The following is a 17,618-nucleotide window of genomic DNA, read 5'->3' on the forward strand; positions in this document are numbered from 1 at the left end:
TGAACTTGAAGCGCGTGATTAGTATTTGCAATTCCTACAGGATTCCTTACATGAGAAAAGTTAAGCACATGCCTGAATGCTTTGTTAGATCAACCTCAGCATGCTATAGAGGGGAAATCTCAGAATATATTGGTTTTTAAAATGAAATAGTTTAGTCTCCTAAAAGTTACTGTAAATTTCTTTACATTGCATTCTGTTCTTCTCTGAGCAGCATCTAGACCCCATTATATTAAATGTCTCAAATGATACCTGGTTATTTGTTGAAGCTAAAATGTATATAGTAAGATGTGTTATGTCGCTTTTAAAATCTGTAAACATACTCCCAAAAATGTACTTGGCTTTTATTGAGTCCTTTAGAACTGAAATTTCCTGGGGATATTTCAAAGTCTCCATAAAATTACTTATTTTTTATTAAATTTCAGAAAATCTCTAGTCCCATTAAAGTAAATGGAAACTTGAATTATTTGAGTTCTATCACAGCTAACACAGATACTTCAACTGTAACTTAAGTCCAAAGCAGAGTACAACTAGAATATTTTACTTGAAAATTGCATTTGCTATAATTTTATATAACTGTTAAAAGATATGTTAGGAAATAATTCTGTCTTCTACTGAAATATGTATGCTCAGTTGGATGGCATTTGATTCTTTCAGTCAGTTCTCATTATCTTCAGGGTAACGGTATGGAGTCAATTATCACTCTGCAAGCATCTATGTGGATAATTATGTCAGAATCTGAAATAGCTAGGTAACCAATCCTTGACATAGGTGTTATGTCTTTTGAGCTTGTGTTGTGGCTTGCACATTGGGTGAAGTTCTGGTTCTTACTAAGCAAAGCTCTACTTGGCTTCAAAAGAGCCTGAATTTCATTTCTGGCACTCAGTAAATCATACCAGTACAGCAAGAATTATTATTTTTTTTTATGGATTTGAATTTTAGAATAAATAACATATTTTGAGATTCTAGCAAATATAGATGTGACAGTGAACTGTTTCAGCTCTGTGACAGAAACATTATTTCTTTTCTTCTATTGATACTCAGGTTCCAAAATGAACAAGTGGCCTTAATTTGCAAAACTGGGAAAGATACTTGGGATCGGTATGCTATTTCAGAGCTGCACAATGGCATGATAGGCTGCTTAGACACAGACCTCTGTTCTGTGCTTCGTATGCTTTCATTATAACATATTTCTATTTTCTGTCAGGGCCGCTGCCAGGATTTATGGGGCCTGGGACAAAGTGTTAAAGTCTTCTCCTTAGCACCTTAGAAATGTATAATGTGGCTTAAGCCACATCCCTTACGCTGTGACACACACAGCCTCTTGCTGTGTTTGAGTCCCGCTCTTTTCCAAGTCTCCATCATCTCCAAACAACTCACAACAGACCTGTTGCAAAGTACATTTATATATATAATTTTATTATTATTATTATTATTAATTTTTTTGTCTGCCTTCCCTAAGACCCGAGATCTGCCCTGGCAGTGGCCCTGGTGGTTTTTCTTTCTAACATGCCTGTGCTAACCTGGCCAGAAGACAACAGCAGGGCTGTTGAGAATGCTTTTTAATTTACTGTTTGTACACTGTTACGTTGTGCTGCATGAAATTAAAGATTTGGAGGGGGCAGCTATCCATCATTAGTGGTGTTAGTGATGAACAAAGCAGGTAAACACTTCAAAAATAATGTACCTAGACTGGGTTTGGTTTTTTGGTTGGTTTTTTTTTGAGCTTTAGCAATGCCCGCACAATTTATTCATTGATTCATGCATGTGCATTTTTTTTCTGGTGACTACCTGAACAACAGAATTCCATGAATTCAACTCAAAAGTAGCCAAAGCATTTGTCAAAACAGATGGGAAAGGTTTGTAAATGGATGTGTTAGTGCCAACATGCCACCACCTAGAGCTGCACTGGTGGCTGAACAACACTGTAGCAGCACACTCAGGACCTAAATATTGAGTGTCAAATTCATGTGATAAAGCAAAATTTGTAGACATCACTGTTGCTCAGAGATCACAGTAAAACCTTTTAAATTCTTTGCAGACTATTTTTTTTGAAATAATTTGCTTATTTTTGCAAATGAATTTGTCAGAACCTCATTGAAGAATGAGTGAAGCCATCAATTCAGTGGATAAAGGTTCAGGTCTGTGGTGAGAGGTTCCATCAGTGCTACAGGGGAGCTGTCAGACAATATTCATGAGTCACTTGGAGGATTCATTTTAATGCAAATTGTGTTAATTGCTACAAAAAGCAAAGGTGTGTTTTCCTCTTCAGACACATCAGTCTGACCTCTGTCACACATGCACCATTCTTTTTTACTTTAAATCCAAATTCTTCTCTCTCTTTTTTTTTTTTTTTTTTTTTTTTGAGTAACAGAATAACTGACCTATCGACTGACTGTAAATCAGTGTCTTCTCTGGACAGCTGCGATTTAGCAAACAGGAATATACATATGCATGAGCAAGAGTATGTATATACACATTTATTACATATGTATATTCCTGTTTGCTAAATATATATATACGCATATACATAAACATGTATATGTATAGCCAGAAAGATCCTTTCAGTATCTCTACAAGTTATCTTCTGATTCACTTTGTATTACAAATACCATTCTAACAATGTTTACCAAAACAGGTCTGTAACAACATAAAATAATAGTAAATGAAAACAGAATCTGGCCATGAGAGGTCTGGTATGCATTTAAACAGTAATCAGAAAATAAAATGCATGCAAAATGATAGTTATAGAAATACAACTGGAGAGCCCTGCACTAATTTCTTATGCCAAAGTTCAGCAAAGTCTCTGTGAGCCTGAACAGATTTTCATCTGCAGATAGACATGCATTCATCTCTGACTCCTATGTTTTCTGTTTCTTCATTGGAAAGGAAGGAGAGTGTGGGTAGGCAAGGAAGCTGTTCTTTCAAAATGTGTTAGTAGCAAACATAATTAGATTAGATTCTAATTTCTTATTTGTTTCTAGCTTTTCAAAGCATTCTTCTGCAGCTATTTGCTAAGCATCTGTGATGGTAATCTGTATTTCTTCAGCTGCAGTATCTTTTGACCTTTTTTTAATATGTCTGGCTAATGCGCTCTTCTAGTGAAAGTTACTTATTAGATCATAAATGTAATAATTATTCTTTACAGACTGAAAAAAAAACCTCCGCCCAGTCTACCACAAAGGGATTATGCTTCAGGTAAGGCTGTATTAATGTAAATTTAAACTGCATATCTGTGTATATTTGATACCCATACACTTAACAATATTTCAGCTATTCTTTTCCTCATTTGTTTTCAATGTAGCTCTGAAGGTAGCTCATATCTCTGAACTGAGAGCAAAACATGGCAAGTTGTCCTGGTGTGAAGAAAGAATAGCAAGTAGCTACTCTTTCAAAATCAGTATTTACCAGGGTCCTGCATGTAGGATGCTCTGAAAATAGAGGACAATTCACATTCAGTCCTCTCTGCTAGAAATTAGAATGTGTAAGTAAATAGGGAAAAAAATGAACAAATGGATAATCAGATGCAGATTCTTAATACTATTAATGTGAAAACGATGATGTCATGAATTATCTTACAGGTACAACTATGTTTGTTTATCATACAGCACTGCCCACAAACTAGTTCATGCTCATTTTTACAAGTTAACAACTATCTCATTAAAGAAAAAGTGATATGAAAACTGAAGAGGACAGAGTTTGGAAGATATCAGATAATTGTTCCATGTTAAATGTAAACACTTGCAATTAGTGTGCTGTCCTGGAAGCAAGAAAGTACAAAGTGCAGAGGTCAGCAACAGATCTGTTATGTAGAAATTGTTAGTCCTTCTTAAAAATTAGATTCATTAGTAGAACACTCTGGGTAAAGTACATGCTCTGCTGTTCAAACCGTGTACAGTTTGCCATTTTCTAATGCTTTTCCAACATCTCTGAAACAATTTAGAAAAACAAGCAAGCAGGCATTTAATTTACTATTCAGTCCAAAACAGATGTATTGCTCTGAACTGTTTAGGAAATGTTGACCACTCTTTTTAAACTGAATATGATAGATTCTTCTTTTCAATTGGTACTTAAGATAAACATCTATGTTTGCTATTCCATCTCCTTAATTAACTCTAATGTTTGGTTTAGAACATGCAGACAATGAAGAGGAACAATGGTCAGATGATTTTGTAAGTACATATTTTGGGGTAGTGGGAGGTTACTGTGGCAACAAGTTCAGCACAAGCAATGATAATAAAAGTTTATTTTTGATTCATCTATTGTAGTTGAGCTTTAATACTTCTGAAATGTTTTCTTGTTACCTCAGCATTATTTGTAAATAGCCACTGATTTTTAGCTATCTTAGTTTTTTTCACATTGAACTTCAAAGTACACTCAAGCACTGCCAGTGGTAGCCATGGATGCTAAGCTTTTTGGTTGGGTAAGCCCATGGCATCAGTTTGAGGGAGTTCTCAAAGTGAATAGTAACTTCAGAAACCAGTTAAGACCTTCTGTTTTGGAGTGGAAGGGGTGAGGAGGGGAAAGCCACTTCTTCCTAAAAATGAAAAATTTCTGATAAGATTTTGGAGAACCTTAGAATGAAGCAAGTCACGGTCATCAGCTCTGTGAAGTAATTGCCATAATGTGCAACCATCAGCCTGAAGTGACTAGTTCCCTTCTGGAATGAGCTCCCAAGAACCCTTTTAATAGGAAATGGAGAGGAAGTGACAGGACACATCAGGAGTCACCGTTGGAACTAGGAAGGAACTGTCCCATGAAGGGAAACAAGCTGTTGGTCCATAATTTGAAGACTGAACTCCTGGTGTTAAGACTCCTCTAAGACACCAAGGAGCAGGGAGCAGGAACCTCCTGGGAGGAGACGAGGGGGGAGGCGGGTGGGAGTGTCTGTTTGGAGAGGGAGCACTGAAAGGGAGTGTAACATGTCCTGTCAAGTATGCATCCTTGTAATTTAGTTAATTGTACTTGTGCAAGGATATTTGTGTCATACAGTTATGAAGCCATAAATACGTTATAAGATGAGAAGTGGGAAGTTCTGTCTTTCTAGGACAGTGATTATGAAAATCCGGATGACCACTCTGACTCTGAGATGTATGTGGTCCCCAGTGAAGAGAACCCTGATGACAGCTATGAGCCGCCTCCAAGCGAGCAGGAGAAAAAGAAGATTCCCTCTGCATTCCCTCTTTCTAGGGGTGAATATGCAGGTAGTTATGGACTAGTTGTCTATTTCAGCTTGATAATTGCTTATCAGTACCAAAAGAGAAAAGGCCTCAAATGGACTAACCTCAAGTGTTGCTTTTAATTCTGACAATTGGGTCTTCAGTTTTCAGAGATATGGTTTGTTACTACAGCATGAAACAGGTTAGTATTGTTAGCAATGTTTAGAATTTTAATATAATGCATCCTACAGACTTTGATAGACATCTACTAACTACAAAATCTAAGCAAATGTGTGGGAGTTATCACTAACTTGGCTGCAGATTCAGCTGTGTATTTGATGCAGGAATTTGTACTGATGATTAAACACATAAGATTAGACAGGTCCCATCTTAATCTTTTCTGTATCTCAAATCATTATTCCAAAAGCAGTAAAAGAGAGGACAAAGCAGCCCAAATATTCAGTCCCTATTACCCTTCAAGATTGGTACTGGGGAGATTAAATATCCTGAAAAACAGGACAGGATCAAGATTTTTTTTTTTACATCAGTCCAGCCTGAAGGCATTCTTTCTTCCTATTTTAATTCTTTTCAACCATGGGCAGATTGCACTGAAGTGAATGAAACTTAGCTTCAGTTAGAGGAAGATTTGGGCGATGTGGAAAAGAAACATTGGCATGATGCCAGCTTTCATTATTGTATGATGCAAGACTGTTAACTGGCTGTGTAAATCAAAGTGCTAAAATACCACACATGTACACATAGTTTATCAGCACTTTAGCTGTGTGTTCTTGGAAAGGGGAGGAATTTTTAAAATGACACCCCAGAGGACCTAGCATGATTTGTGTTTTAGTTCCACCCTTTGTACTGTAACAGCTGTTTTTCTTATATGTCAGATATGTTCCTTCTCACTTGCCTGGCACAGGACATACTAACTAACGGGCTACAACACCCAGCCACCACCTTTCCCCCAAGGAGTTAAACAGGTGCTCATACAACAGTCAGTGCCTAAGCACCCTCTGCAGCCTGATACAGACAACTAGGTTGCTACCTTGAGTGCTGAAATAAGACTAGTTTGCCCACAAGTCTCAACATCTGGACCAGCATACACTCGGTTCTGCCTTTTGACCTGAGCTGCAGCCACAGTAAAGACTTGTTTGCATTGGCAGGAGAACACAGTCCAGAGTGTAATGTGTAATTTTTACTGAAATTGTTGTTTTCTTCCATTTAAAAGACAATCGCACCAGTCACCAGCAGCTTCATCCCATCAAGAAATCTCTCCCAGGTGCACCCAGTCCAGCTGTGTCCAGACCAAAGAATCCATCCATGCCATCCCTGCCTTTGCCATCCCCTGCCACAAAACCAAAAGTACCACCAAAGCCTAAGGCATGCAGTGATGATGAGGTAATGTTTATAGGTATACTTTTTTGACAGTTTAAGTGACAGGTGATCTTATACTGATCATGGCCTGGTGTCTTTCTTAGACTCTATAGTCCAGATCATTTTGTACATCACAAGCAGTGACCTGCGAGTACCATGCTGATTCCTAGCGGAGATCTGCCTATTTCAAGTATTCAGGGGGCTCTTTAGACCACAGAGTAGTTCCTGCTCATCTGTAAAAAGCTGCAGGCAACGGGGAGAGAAAAACCTCAAAGACTACCCCAGGACTAAAGGGAAGGGAGGGCTTTATCCACCAGCCCAGAACTGGAGTAATTTTGTGAAGGGTTTTCAGACTTGAAGAATCTCATCTGCATAGGATGATAAATGTCTGAAATAGCAGTCACTGTGAAATAGCAACTATTACAAGCTGTTGTCAGGGCTTCAATCCCAATAGTTTGTAGTTATGGTGGAGGTTTAACTGCTAGATTTTTGTCCTGCATTTCTCACAGGATAATTACATTGTGCCAGTGGACAATGATGACAACTATATTGAACCCACAGAAAGCAGCATGTCACTACCTACAAGATGTGAGTTTAAGCTAATAATTACTGCCACATTAGGAACAGCAGTGGAAAAAATGGATCAAACTAATGTCTATTTGTAGGATTCAAAGAGTGGTGCTGCAGCTATTAAAGAGAATGCAGCTTGCAAAAAGGCAATTGGCTCTTTTGGCCCATGACAAGGCAAGGCAAATTATTTTTAACTTTACTGGAAGCCATGTTTAATTCCTGCCTTTCTCACTCAGCTATTTCAAAGTCCACTCTTTGTACAACCAGGAAGCTTTTCACGGTATGTGATCTCCCTCGAACCCAAGGGAGCCACAGCATTAAAATTCTGTGTTTGCTGAAGTGCCTAAGGAGAAGAACAAGCCTTTTTAGATTTTCAGTGAATAAAGCCAGACTTTGATTCATTTTTTTTTTCACCTCACTATTTGAAGTATATTTAGCTGGAGAATTAAATTATTACAGTCCAAAGGTGAAAAGTAAACAAATACGTAGTTCTGCTCTCTGCCATTACTGACAGTATCAAACCTGTTCAGCAAGGCATGAACACTGAATAATGTTTCCCTTTTAAAATGAGCACTGATTTATGCCTCAGCTTGTTCAAGATCACACAAAAAAGCTAACACTTGTACCTACTTAGTATTTATTCTTCTTGTATAAATGTTACATTATTAGTTTAATATGTGTATATATAAAAGTTTGTGTGTATATACACTCGCATGCACTATTATATATGTAAAAAATAAAATGTTTTTAGCTCCTGTGAACAGGTTTATGAAGACAACAAAGTCAGTCCCCCCTACTTCTCCAAAGCCTTCTGTTGCTTCTGATATGCAAGGTATGTAGAGTTTGTATCACTATTAAAATAATCCAAGACTGAGGAATGTAAAATTACTTATTCACAACACAAACCATATGACATAATTCAGAAAAACAAAAATATGTTCCCCTTTAGGTTTTTCTATGCTGTAACAGTTGTTTTGCCTAGCTTGAATAATAAATCTGTTTTAAGCATAAATAAAACAAGAATAAGTCATTTGCCCCAAAGCAATTTAATTTTAGTGTTTTGCTGTAGTGGAGGAATGCAAATAGATCAATACAGCAAAAACAATTATAGGACTCAGCATGTTAGTAATCCCATTTTACTATAGGAGTCCAGACTCAGTACTTTAAAACCACATCAAGATTCAACCTTAAAGAAATTCTGTATAACTTGATGTTTTGCATGTCCTGTGATACCAGTGATCCTGTTTAAGTTCTATAAAGAGCAGTTTCTTTGGAAAAGGAAACAACAGCAGAAGCAAATAAGAAAAATTGTTTTTTCTTTTTTTAAGTGCAGGTTTACTTACTTGCTTTATTGTTCTTAGCTTTGCTAACTCAGAGTTGTTTTGCATCCTTGTCATTAATTGCTTGGAATGTAACCTTAACAGACTGATCACACAGTTCTTTAAAAGTCTTTGCGTATTCATTAGCAACATGTTTAGCTTTCAAGTTGTAAACTACAAAAGTTTTTTTTTCTAAATGACTTAAGATTTTGTGAGTCACTTCTCAGATACTTTCAAATGCACTTTTCTATCTCAGCCTTTCCGTAAATCAGTGTCAAGCAAAAATCAGCTCCTGACACGTTACTAAAAAAAAAAAATAAAACATCTCCCCCTGGTGGGAACTCGGACATTTTTCAGTGCAATGAAAGCAATGAAGCCTGACAGAAAATTTATTGAAATATAATTTGATTTTCATTTAAGAAACTGGACATATATAAGGATGTTGCTGGGTTTTACTTTTAGTATCTTGAATTAAAATACATCTATGGGACAGAGTTCTTCAAATACATGGCAGATAAAACTAACACCAGAGGCAATGTAGGCCCGCTGATGAATGAGGGGGGTGCCCTGGTGACAGAAAATACAGAGAAGGCAAAATTACTGAACGCCTTCTTTGTCTCTGTCTACTCTGCCGGAGGCTGTCCTGAAGAGCCCCGTACCCCTGAGGCCCCAGAGGAAGTCAGGACAATGGAGGAGTCTGCCTTAGTTGATGAGGACGGGAGCAATTAAGCAATCTGGATATCCAGAAATCCATGGGTCCAGATGGGATGCACCCACGGGTGCTGAGGGAGCTGGCTGAAGTCATTGCTGGACCACTCTCTATCAACTTTGTTAACTCATGGGAAACGGGAGAGGTGCCTGAGGACTGGAGGAAAGCAAATGTCACTCCAGTCTTCAAAAAGATCAAGAAGGAGGACCCAGCTAACTATAGACCGTTCAGTTCACGTCCATCCCTGGGGAGGTGATGGAACAACTTATCCTTGGTGCCATCTCAAGGCATATCAAGGATAAAAGGGTCATTAGGGGCCGCCAACATGGCTTTATCAAGGGGAAGTCATGCTTAACCAACCTCATAGCCTTTTATGAGGACATAACCAGATGGATAGATGATGGCAAAGCAGTGGATGTGGTGTATCTATCTTGATTTCAGTGAAACACTTGACACAGTCTCCCACAGCATCCTTGCTGCTAAACTGAGGAAGTGTGGACTGGATGATTGGGTAGTGAGGTGGACTGCGAACTGGCTGAAGGGAAGAAGCCAGGGAGTTGTGGTCAATGGGGCAGAGTCCAGTTGGAGGCCTGGATCTAGTGGAGTGCCTCAGGGGTCAGTACTGGGACCAGTACTATTCAATATGTTCATCAGCAACTTGAATGAGGGAATAGAGTGTACTATCAGCAAGTTTGCTGGTGACACCAAGCTGGGAGGAGTGGCTGACACACCAGAAGGCTGTGCTGCCATCCAGTGTGACCTGGACAGGCTAGAGAGCTGAGCGGGGAAAAATTTAATGAAATATAACAAGGGCAAGTGTAGGGTCTTGCATCTGGGCAGGAACAACCCCAGGTTCCAGTATAAGTTGGCGAATGACCTATTAGAGAGCAGCATAGGGGAAAGGGACCTGGGGGTCCTGGTGGACAGAGGATGACCATGAGCCAGCACTGTGCCCTTGTGGCCAGGAAGGCCAATGGCATCCTGGGGTGTATTAGAGGGGGGGTGGTTAGTAGGTCCAGGGAGGTTCTCCTTCCCCTCTACTCTGCCCTGGTGAGACCACATCTGGAATATTGTGTCCAGTTCTGGGCCCCTCAGTTCAAGAAAGACAAGGAACTGCTGGAGAGAGTCCAGTGCAGGGCAACAAAGATGATGAAGGGAGTGGAGCATCTCCCTTATGAGGAAAGACTGAGGGAGCTGGGTCTCTTTAGCTTGGAGGAGACTGAGGGGTGACCTCATTAATACTTAGAAATATGTAAAGGGTGAGTGTCACGAGGATGGAGCCTGGCTCTTCTCAGTGACAAGCAATGATAAGGGGCAATGAGTACAAACTGGAACACAGGAGGTTCCACTTAAATATGAGAAGAAACTTCTTCACAGTGAGAGTGACAGACACTGGAACAGGCTGCCCAGGGAGGTTGTGGAGTCTTCTTCTCTGGAGACATTCAAAACCCACCTGGATGCCTTTCTGTGTAACTTCATCTACATGTTCCTGCTCTGGCAGGGGAATTGGACTAGATGATCTTTCGATGTCCCTTCTAATCCCTGACATTCTGTGATGGACAGTGGCCACACAAATTGGCCAGCTTGTATTTATGATTCACCTGATCTCTTCCTGAGAGTCAAGGAAAGGCTAAATGCTACCACAGGTGTGACAATACATCTTTTCTGAACTGTCCCAGGTTTGTACAACCCAAGCATTCATCTTGCTGTGGGGAAAAAAAAAATTACAAAAAAGAAAGCTTGTGGGGTTGGGGGACGGTTCATTAATACAGTGACTGGTTATTAAAATTTCTGGGACTTTTCCTGAAGTTTTCACTAGAAGACCAGGGGTGTAGCTACCCCAGGTGCTGGGAGGCAGAATCAAGCTCTGAGCAACATCTCAGTTATTTTTCTGGTGGCAGAAGTGCCACTGATAACAGAAAAGCTGATAAGAATTTGTAACGTGTATGTTTTTGCTAACCAAAGAACACATTTTTTCTTTCCTGTCCTACAGAAGTCTATGAGGTTCCTGAAGAAGAGGTGAGGCCTTTCTATAGTTTGACTCACATTGCCCTCAGGCAGGGAATATATGTGATTGTAAGAAGAGATTATCAGTCTTTCAGAGAGGAAAAATGGGAACAAATCTCTGTCTGCACTTAAAGCTGACACTTCCTTCACAGAAAAGCTGGCAAACCAATTCAGAAGGTCTGCAGAACAGAGTAAACGGGAAGGGGCTTAAGTTTCCTGGTCCTATGAGGTAATGATCTGGTTTGGGAAGCAGCAGCCTAAGGGGACACTTTCTAGAAGCAGAACTGCAGCAAGGGAGCAGTGACAGTTCTGACACAGTAATTTTCTTCCCACTTGCTGGTACTGACATGACATACGGCCAAAGCAGTGTGCTCAGGGCTTCGCAGATCTACTACTTGTGACTTCTTGCCTCTCCTATTGTAGTGGAGATTACTGGGCAGAGTAAGTCTACCAGAAAGCTATATCAAAACTAAGATATTGCTGTGATAGCATAGGATCATACAAATACATTTTTGTGAAATCAAAATGTGACCAAATAATTCAGTGCATTTCTCTTATAGGAAAACCCATCACCATTACCAGTAACCAGGTAATCCATTTCTATGAATGTGTGTATGTGCATATGCTTTAAATCTTCTTAGATAATATTTTCTCATGTAGATGCTATATGCTTAATAGTTCTCTCTAGAAAATACATATATAGTAATTATCTTTCTTTAGATTGTCTGTACAAAAATTGGCATCCAGTTGTAAGATACTTCCAATAACCCAAACATAACAGCTATTAAAAAGAGGCCCTCCTAAGGGTACTTATCTAACTTTGAGGGGGTAAGGGAGGACAAAAATAGGTTGTGTTTGTATCCACTGTTGTTAAATATTATTTTACTATCTTAATTTGTGTTTTATTAGTAGGTTCACTAAGCCACTTCCATCTACACCTGCTCAGAACACAGAGCACTCCCACATGCATGGCATGTCTAAAGAGTCACCCAAGCTGGATCCTTCCAGGTAGGTCAAGAGCAGCTTATATCAATAGCAAATATTAGTGGAGAAAAAAAATTTCTCCTCTCTGTAGTGTAACCCTCAAACAATAAGCAATTGTCAGGACACACAAATATTATAGCTATGGACTGTGAGACAAGGTAAGAATTGAAAGTTCTCATTTCTTTGTGAACTTCTCTATTCAAGGCATTTTGCCAAATAGGTACTATTTTATTGAATATCCCTTTGGGGATCCAGCACAGAGTTAAAACATCTCTGCAAGCCAGTTTAAAGTCCTATTACCTAACTCTGCACCCTTGCAAATGACATTTTTGCAGGGGATGAGGCACAGGATTGCTTGTACGGAAATTGGACACAGTAAATTCATTATTTATATTCCCAGTCTGTGGAGGAAAAGAGGCAAAAGAAATTTGAGTATGCAGCCTGTTTCAGTCCTGTGTCCTCAGAAGTGTAGGAAACTGCTTTGTAACCACTGTCACATCTCTAGGACATCACTCTACAAAATGGGCCATATGGCCCAGGAAGAGCAGGTGGCATCCACACCATTGTGTGTGTTATGGGTGCAGTTGCAGGGGACGTGATGCCCAGGACAGCAGCTCTAGAATAGTTCCACACTATGGGCAGAGCATCACCACACCACTGCAGTGGTGCATAGCTGCAATTAAACCTCTTTACTGCAGACCTCCTCCTCTCTAGATCTTGAAATGCATATCTGAGCCAAGCAATTAAATAAGTAAATCCTACTCAACTTATTATGTATTTCTTCCAGAAATATTTTGCCTCTTCCCAGAAATCGTCTTCATCCAAAAGCAGTGAGTAATTAATGTGCCACTATAAAAGAATGTGTTAAACTTGGGGTTTTCTGTGTTTTATATATATGCATAGAGATGGATGGATGCTTTTTATTACCTGGATTAAATAACAGAAACAGATGACTCTGAATGTCAGATTGATCTAATATTGTAATTGTGGCTATTAATCTTCTGGACAAAACAGTTACATTAGATATCTGTATTGATCCAAGAAAATCTTCACATGTTTTAGGGGATATGTGTCTCAGTCCACAAAAATAATTTCTTGTACTAAAAAAATACCAGTCACCTTACTTACAGTAGTAATGGGCGATTTTGCCCAATCTGAAACACTTTCCTTGAGCCTCATTCCTTGCAGGTGATGAATGATTAATACTTTCTGAAAATTGAATCCTTCTAAGATGTCAGACTAGGTAGTCTGAGTAACCAGTATCACTAGAAAATGCAGTCCATGAAGGAGTAATTATAGGCTTTGGGTTCCTAAGGCCATGTTTGAGTCACATCTCCTCTTCTTCTACTCGTCCTCAGTCTGTCCCTCCCACTGTACTGGAACAAAGGTTTTCTGAAGCAACTACTTGGAAACTTGTTGAACTGCAGCAAATAGGCAAAAGCAAATGCATAAAAGGTTTTTTTTCAGCCAGATTAGTTCCATAAAGTTTTATGCACCATAGCTCTACTGACAGTTGTGCCAGCACAAGAAAGGGTGCACATGAGGAGAAAACTACAAAGAAACAGGAGAATCTTGGACAGAAATTCCACTCTGTGATCAGATATTCCTGCTTCAGAACATACTCAAGTGCCATTTAGCAGCCAAAACCTCTCCATTAATCCATTCTCAGGGCTCACCTCTAAGATGGATATCACCCCAGCTTTGCAGAGGATCAAGAGAGGCTGTTGTTTTGCTGGGGCCACACACCAAATTAGTTACAGCACCAAGGATGGAACCTCCCAAACAAACATCCATTTGTAGAATGGGTGTATTCAGCTCCTGGATACTTGCAGTTACCCAGTTTGGCACAAGAGTCAACCTAGGAAAGAAATAGCTGGTGTGGTCCAAATTTGGGGGTCTTTGCTTGTTGTGCGAGTGGCCAACCCTTGCAGTTCTGAAGAAAAACATGGTACTGAGCATGACGTTTGTCCAGGGCTGTGCTGTGCCTTTCCATCCCTGACTATGCACGCTGACAATGCAAAACAGTAACTGAAACATTTGTTAACTGCTCCCATTCAGTCTGTTCTCAACACTAACCATCACTGATCATGTTAACAGAACTGTAACCCTTGTTCCTCTCAAAGTCCTGGGCTGATGGGGAGAAAAAATTCTCCACATCTCACTCCTGGATGATGGATTACACCTCTCCAGACAGAGAACGGGTGCATTTGTAACCAACATTAGTTAAAAGTCATTAACCTGGTGGATGGAGATGGACAAACTGATAACTGGTGCCTCTTTCAAAGGTACTTATCAAGACTGATTCCCTAAAAGACAAGAGGTGGGAGCCAAAAACCAGTATCTCCAAAAGAAGCTGGGAAAGACAATCTACACGATGTCCTCCATTCAGTGGAAAATGTGTTAATATATTCAAATCTGCTACAAATTTTCTGCTTTCCAGCTCAGAAATGAAAGATGAACCAAAAGGTCTTACTGCAAAATTCAGGGACAATTTTTTCAATACTACAAGCAATCTCAAGGTTATTAGAAAGTTCAAAATTAGATGGATGTTTGCTAAAATCTGTCAAATGCTGTAATAATAAAGGTGGATTAAAAGTATCCTGGCTATTATATGCATTTTGTACAAATATTTCCTTAAATATTACTACAGATTACCAAGACCAGATTATTTATTTATGCACTTCCCATTTATTAAGTAATTTTTTAATTGCTTCTCTTAAAATCTAACATATTTTTCCACTACAGGACCATGAAGCAAACAATAATGATGAAAGTAAGTATTCTGTACTATAAACATGGCAATATGAACAGAATTTGTTGTCAGTATGTCACTGGTGGCCTTAATATAGCATGTAGTGGAGTGTGTCAGTGTAAATTTTATCTGTAACAGTCAGCAATAAGCAAGAAATGGTACTGAACTGTTTTCTAGTATAATCAGAGTGAAAACATGCCAAGGCAAAAATTAAACTGATGGATATTTTTTAGTGTTATTACACTAACACTGAAATGGCAGTGAGGAAAACCCTCTGTTCAGATACAGTTAATATTGCACGCTAAATATGTCATTTGCATCTCTAGATCACAGCTTCAATAACACAAAAGAACCCAGATTTCCCACTGGAGCAGCTCCATCTCCACTACCAAGGGGCCTGTGAGTAAAAAATAATAAAACTACTTGTTTGATAGGGATGGGGTTAATTACTGGGTCTGTTAGGAGCTAACTCCTATCCTTGTCTATGGCTATCAGAATTCAGGAGTGATTTTTTTTTTATTGCTGTTCATGAAAGATATCGTGGCTAGGCAAAGGCAAGCCATTCTTTTTGTTATATCTGGAGGAATACTGCCAGCTTGCCAGTGCCCACCACCCTTCACTGCCTGCCACTGGTGGCAGATGCTGGCTGGCATGCCTGATGCAGGCACATTCTGCAGCAATAGTGTGTGCACACCTATAAATGCACGAAGTTGTGTTTGCCATTAAAACTCTTCTGGCACACCCAGGTTGTCATTGCACTGGACAGTGTGTAGCTTCCTTGTATATCATAAGCATCTTTCCTGAGTAGCCACATTACATACATTACATCTGATACCCTTATTCTATTTTGCTTTTTTTCCTAACTGCTACAACTATCCAGTAAGGAGATGCACCCATTTTGGCCAGAAACATCTTGTGAATCAATGAACCTGATGCTTAGTTGCTAAATGAATTCATGTATCTGCTAAGTAACCATAGTCTTTTTTCTTTTTCCTCCAATCTGCAGAAAGAAAACTTCTAATGCAGTAAATTCACCAGTAAGTTGAGTTGTAATTGCATAATCAAACAATAATTTTACAGGTGATTTTTGAGTTATTGTAAAACTTAATTTTATCATGAATTTGGGCACAACCTAAGTGCATAAAAAGGAGAAAAAGAGTTAAAAAGAAATCTTTGGGTGCTGTTGTATGAAATAAGCAGCAATGAGAAAGCAGAAGTTAAATATTTTGATTAAAGGGATGTTTGGATACAATACTTTAGGATGTAACAACAAACACAGTGCAAGAACTGAATAAAATGAGAAACAAATGGGAACACAGGCCATTCAGAAGCATTCCCTGAAATACACAGGGCTGAATATGGGGCATATGGATTTATTGTAAGAAGCGATAGCTCAAGAAAGATGAGAGACTTCACCAGAATTTGTCAGAGGTTTTTCAATAAGTATTTAATCATTAGAAAGATATCTCAAAACCTCTTGTGGAAGAAAGTGAAAGATCTGGTTGAAATTTTCCAATAAATTCCTTTGAAAAATGTTCTGAAACTGACAGTTTATTATCATTGTTTCAAAATGAAAAAAGTTTGAAACTGAAAGGTTGGGCAAGTTTTTATTGTGACCTAAACTGACAGTTTAACTTTCAGTAAAAAGAAATGTGTTCAGACAGTTGTGATAATAGCTTGACAAAGATGAAAATATTCAAATATTCACATTTTCATTTGCAAGTATTTGGTATGGACTTCAGAGACAAGTGAACATTTTTGTTAAACTCCTATCAGTAAGTTTATGGTGTAAAAAAAAAAAAGGCACACATCTCTATATTTTCCTGTTGTTCATCTATTTATACATGCAAACTGGGATTCTGCCCAAATCTACTTTACAAAATCCCAGGCTTCAAGGTCATACAACTAGAGGTTCTTCACAGAATGGCCACATCCCTATCTCCTAATCCTGGATCTCCTAAATTCTGTCAATTCTAAATGCAGACTAGTTCACAAAAAGTATAAAAATATAAACACTTGCTGTACAAGTCACATGCCATTTAATATTTGGCTTCCTTTTGTTTTGTTGCAGAAACCATGTTTACCTTCCAGAGAGACCTTAACTGCAAATGAAGGTAAATTTTCAACACTACTGTGAAAAAGTTGACATTTATCAGTATTTAATTTTCCTTTTATTGAAAACATGAAACAAACAGCACCACATTCAATTTATTCAAGGTTTTTGAGTGGGGTTTGGTTTTAGCAGTTTTGAACTGCATCTGGCCAGCCTTAATTGCACTGAATATTATTGTTCTCTGAAAGCAGACACAGTAGAACTATTGAGGTTACTGGCAGGGTAAACTACAACATAATGGACCAGCAATGTGCTATATAGTCCTCAAAGTAGAGAAGGGGGAAGGGAGGCGAAGCGTGAGCGCATCATTCCAAACTCAGCAAGAACCACCTCACATACAGCCAACTCCTGGCAAGAGCTAGTCCCTCGCACGGGCAGAAAACACGTCTGGCCTCTGCGCAAGGCGGCGGCTCCTCCGGGCAAAAGCTCAGCAGGAGCTGCTGCCTCTCAGCCAGCCCCAGTCCCCGCTGAGCTCTCGCGAGCAGCCGGCCCCGGCGTCCTGCCCCGGTGTCATCCCCATGTCACACAGCTCGCCTGGCGGGAGGCAAGTCTCCCACTGACCTCCTGCAGGCATTCACAGCACAGCTATTTGCCTAGAAATGTGGTGGTATGCCACTAGTCTAGAAAGAAA

At 39.3% G+C, this 17,618-nt stretch overlaps 1 protein-coding gene across 17 annotated transcripts in view; it reads left to right on the plus strand.

The window, feature by feature from the left end:
* BLNK (B cell linker) overlaps positions 1–17,618 on the plus strand; it is a 101,253-nt gene that overhangs the window by 73,532 nt on the left and 10,103 nt on the right. For 7 of the 17 annotated variants that reach the window (XM_065068380.1, XM_065068385.1, XM_065068381.1 and 4 more), the window contains 15 exons: positions 1,042–1,098; positions 3,146–3,195; positions 4,129–4,169; positions 5,045–5,201; positions 6,388–6,557; positions 7,043–7,121; positions 7,855–7,935; positions 11,125–11,150; positions 11,699–11,727; positions 12,048–12,146; positions 12,910–12,952; positions 14,868–14,895; positions 15,201–15,273; positions 15,881–15,911; positions 16,946–16,988. In XM_065068380.1, coding sequence (XP_064924452.1) covers positions 1,042–1,098; positions 3,146–3,195; positions 4,129–4,169; positions 5,045–5,201; positions 6,388–6,557; positions 7,043–7,121; positions 7,855–7,935; positions 11,125–11,150; positions 11,699–11,727; positions 12,048–12,146; positions 12,910–12,952; positions 14,868–14,895; positions 15,201–15,273; positions 15,881–15,911; positions 16,946–16,988 — 1,007 coding nt within the window. The remainder of the gene's footprint in view (positions 1–1,041; positions 1,099–3,145; positions 3,196–4,128; positions 4,170–5,044; positions 5,202–6,387; positions 6,558–7,042; positions 7,122–7,854; positions 7,936–11,124; positions 11,151–11,698; positions 11,728–12,047; positions 12,147–12,909; positions 12,953–14,867; positions 14,896–15,200; positions 15,274–15,880; positions 15,912–16,945; positions 16,989–17,618) is intronic. The other 10 variants (XM_065068383.1, XM_065068392.1, XM_013368503.3 and 7 more) reach the window with 3 other exon arrangements.

The sequence above is a fragment of the Columba livia genome, chromosome 6 (genome assembly GCF_036013475.1).
Source record: "Columba livia isolate bColLiv1 breed racing homer chromosome 6, bColLiv1.pat.W.v2, whole genome shotgun sequence".
In the NCBI taxonomy this organism is placed as follows: Eukaryota; Metazoa; Chordata; class Aves; order Columbiformes; family Columbidae; genus Columba; species Columba livia.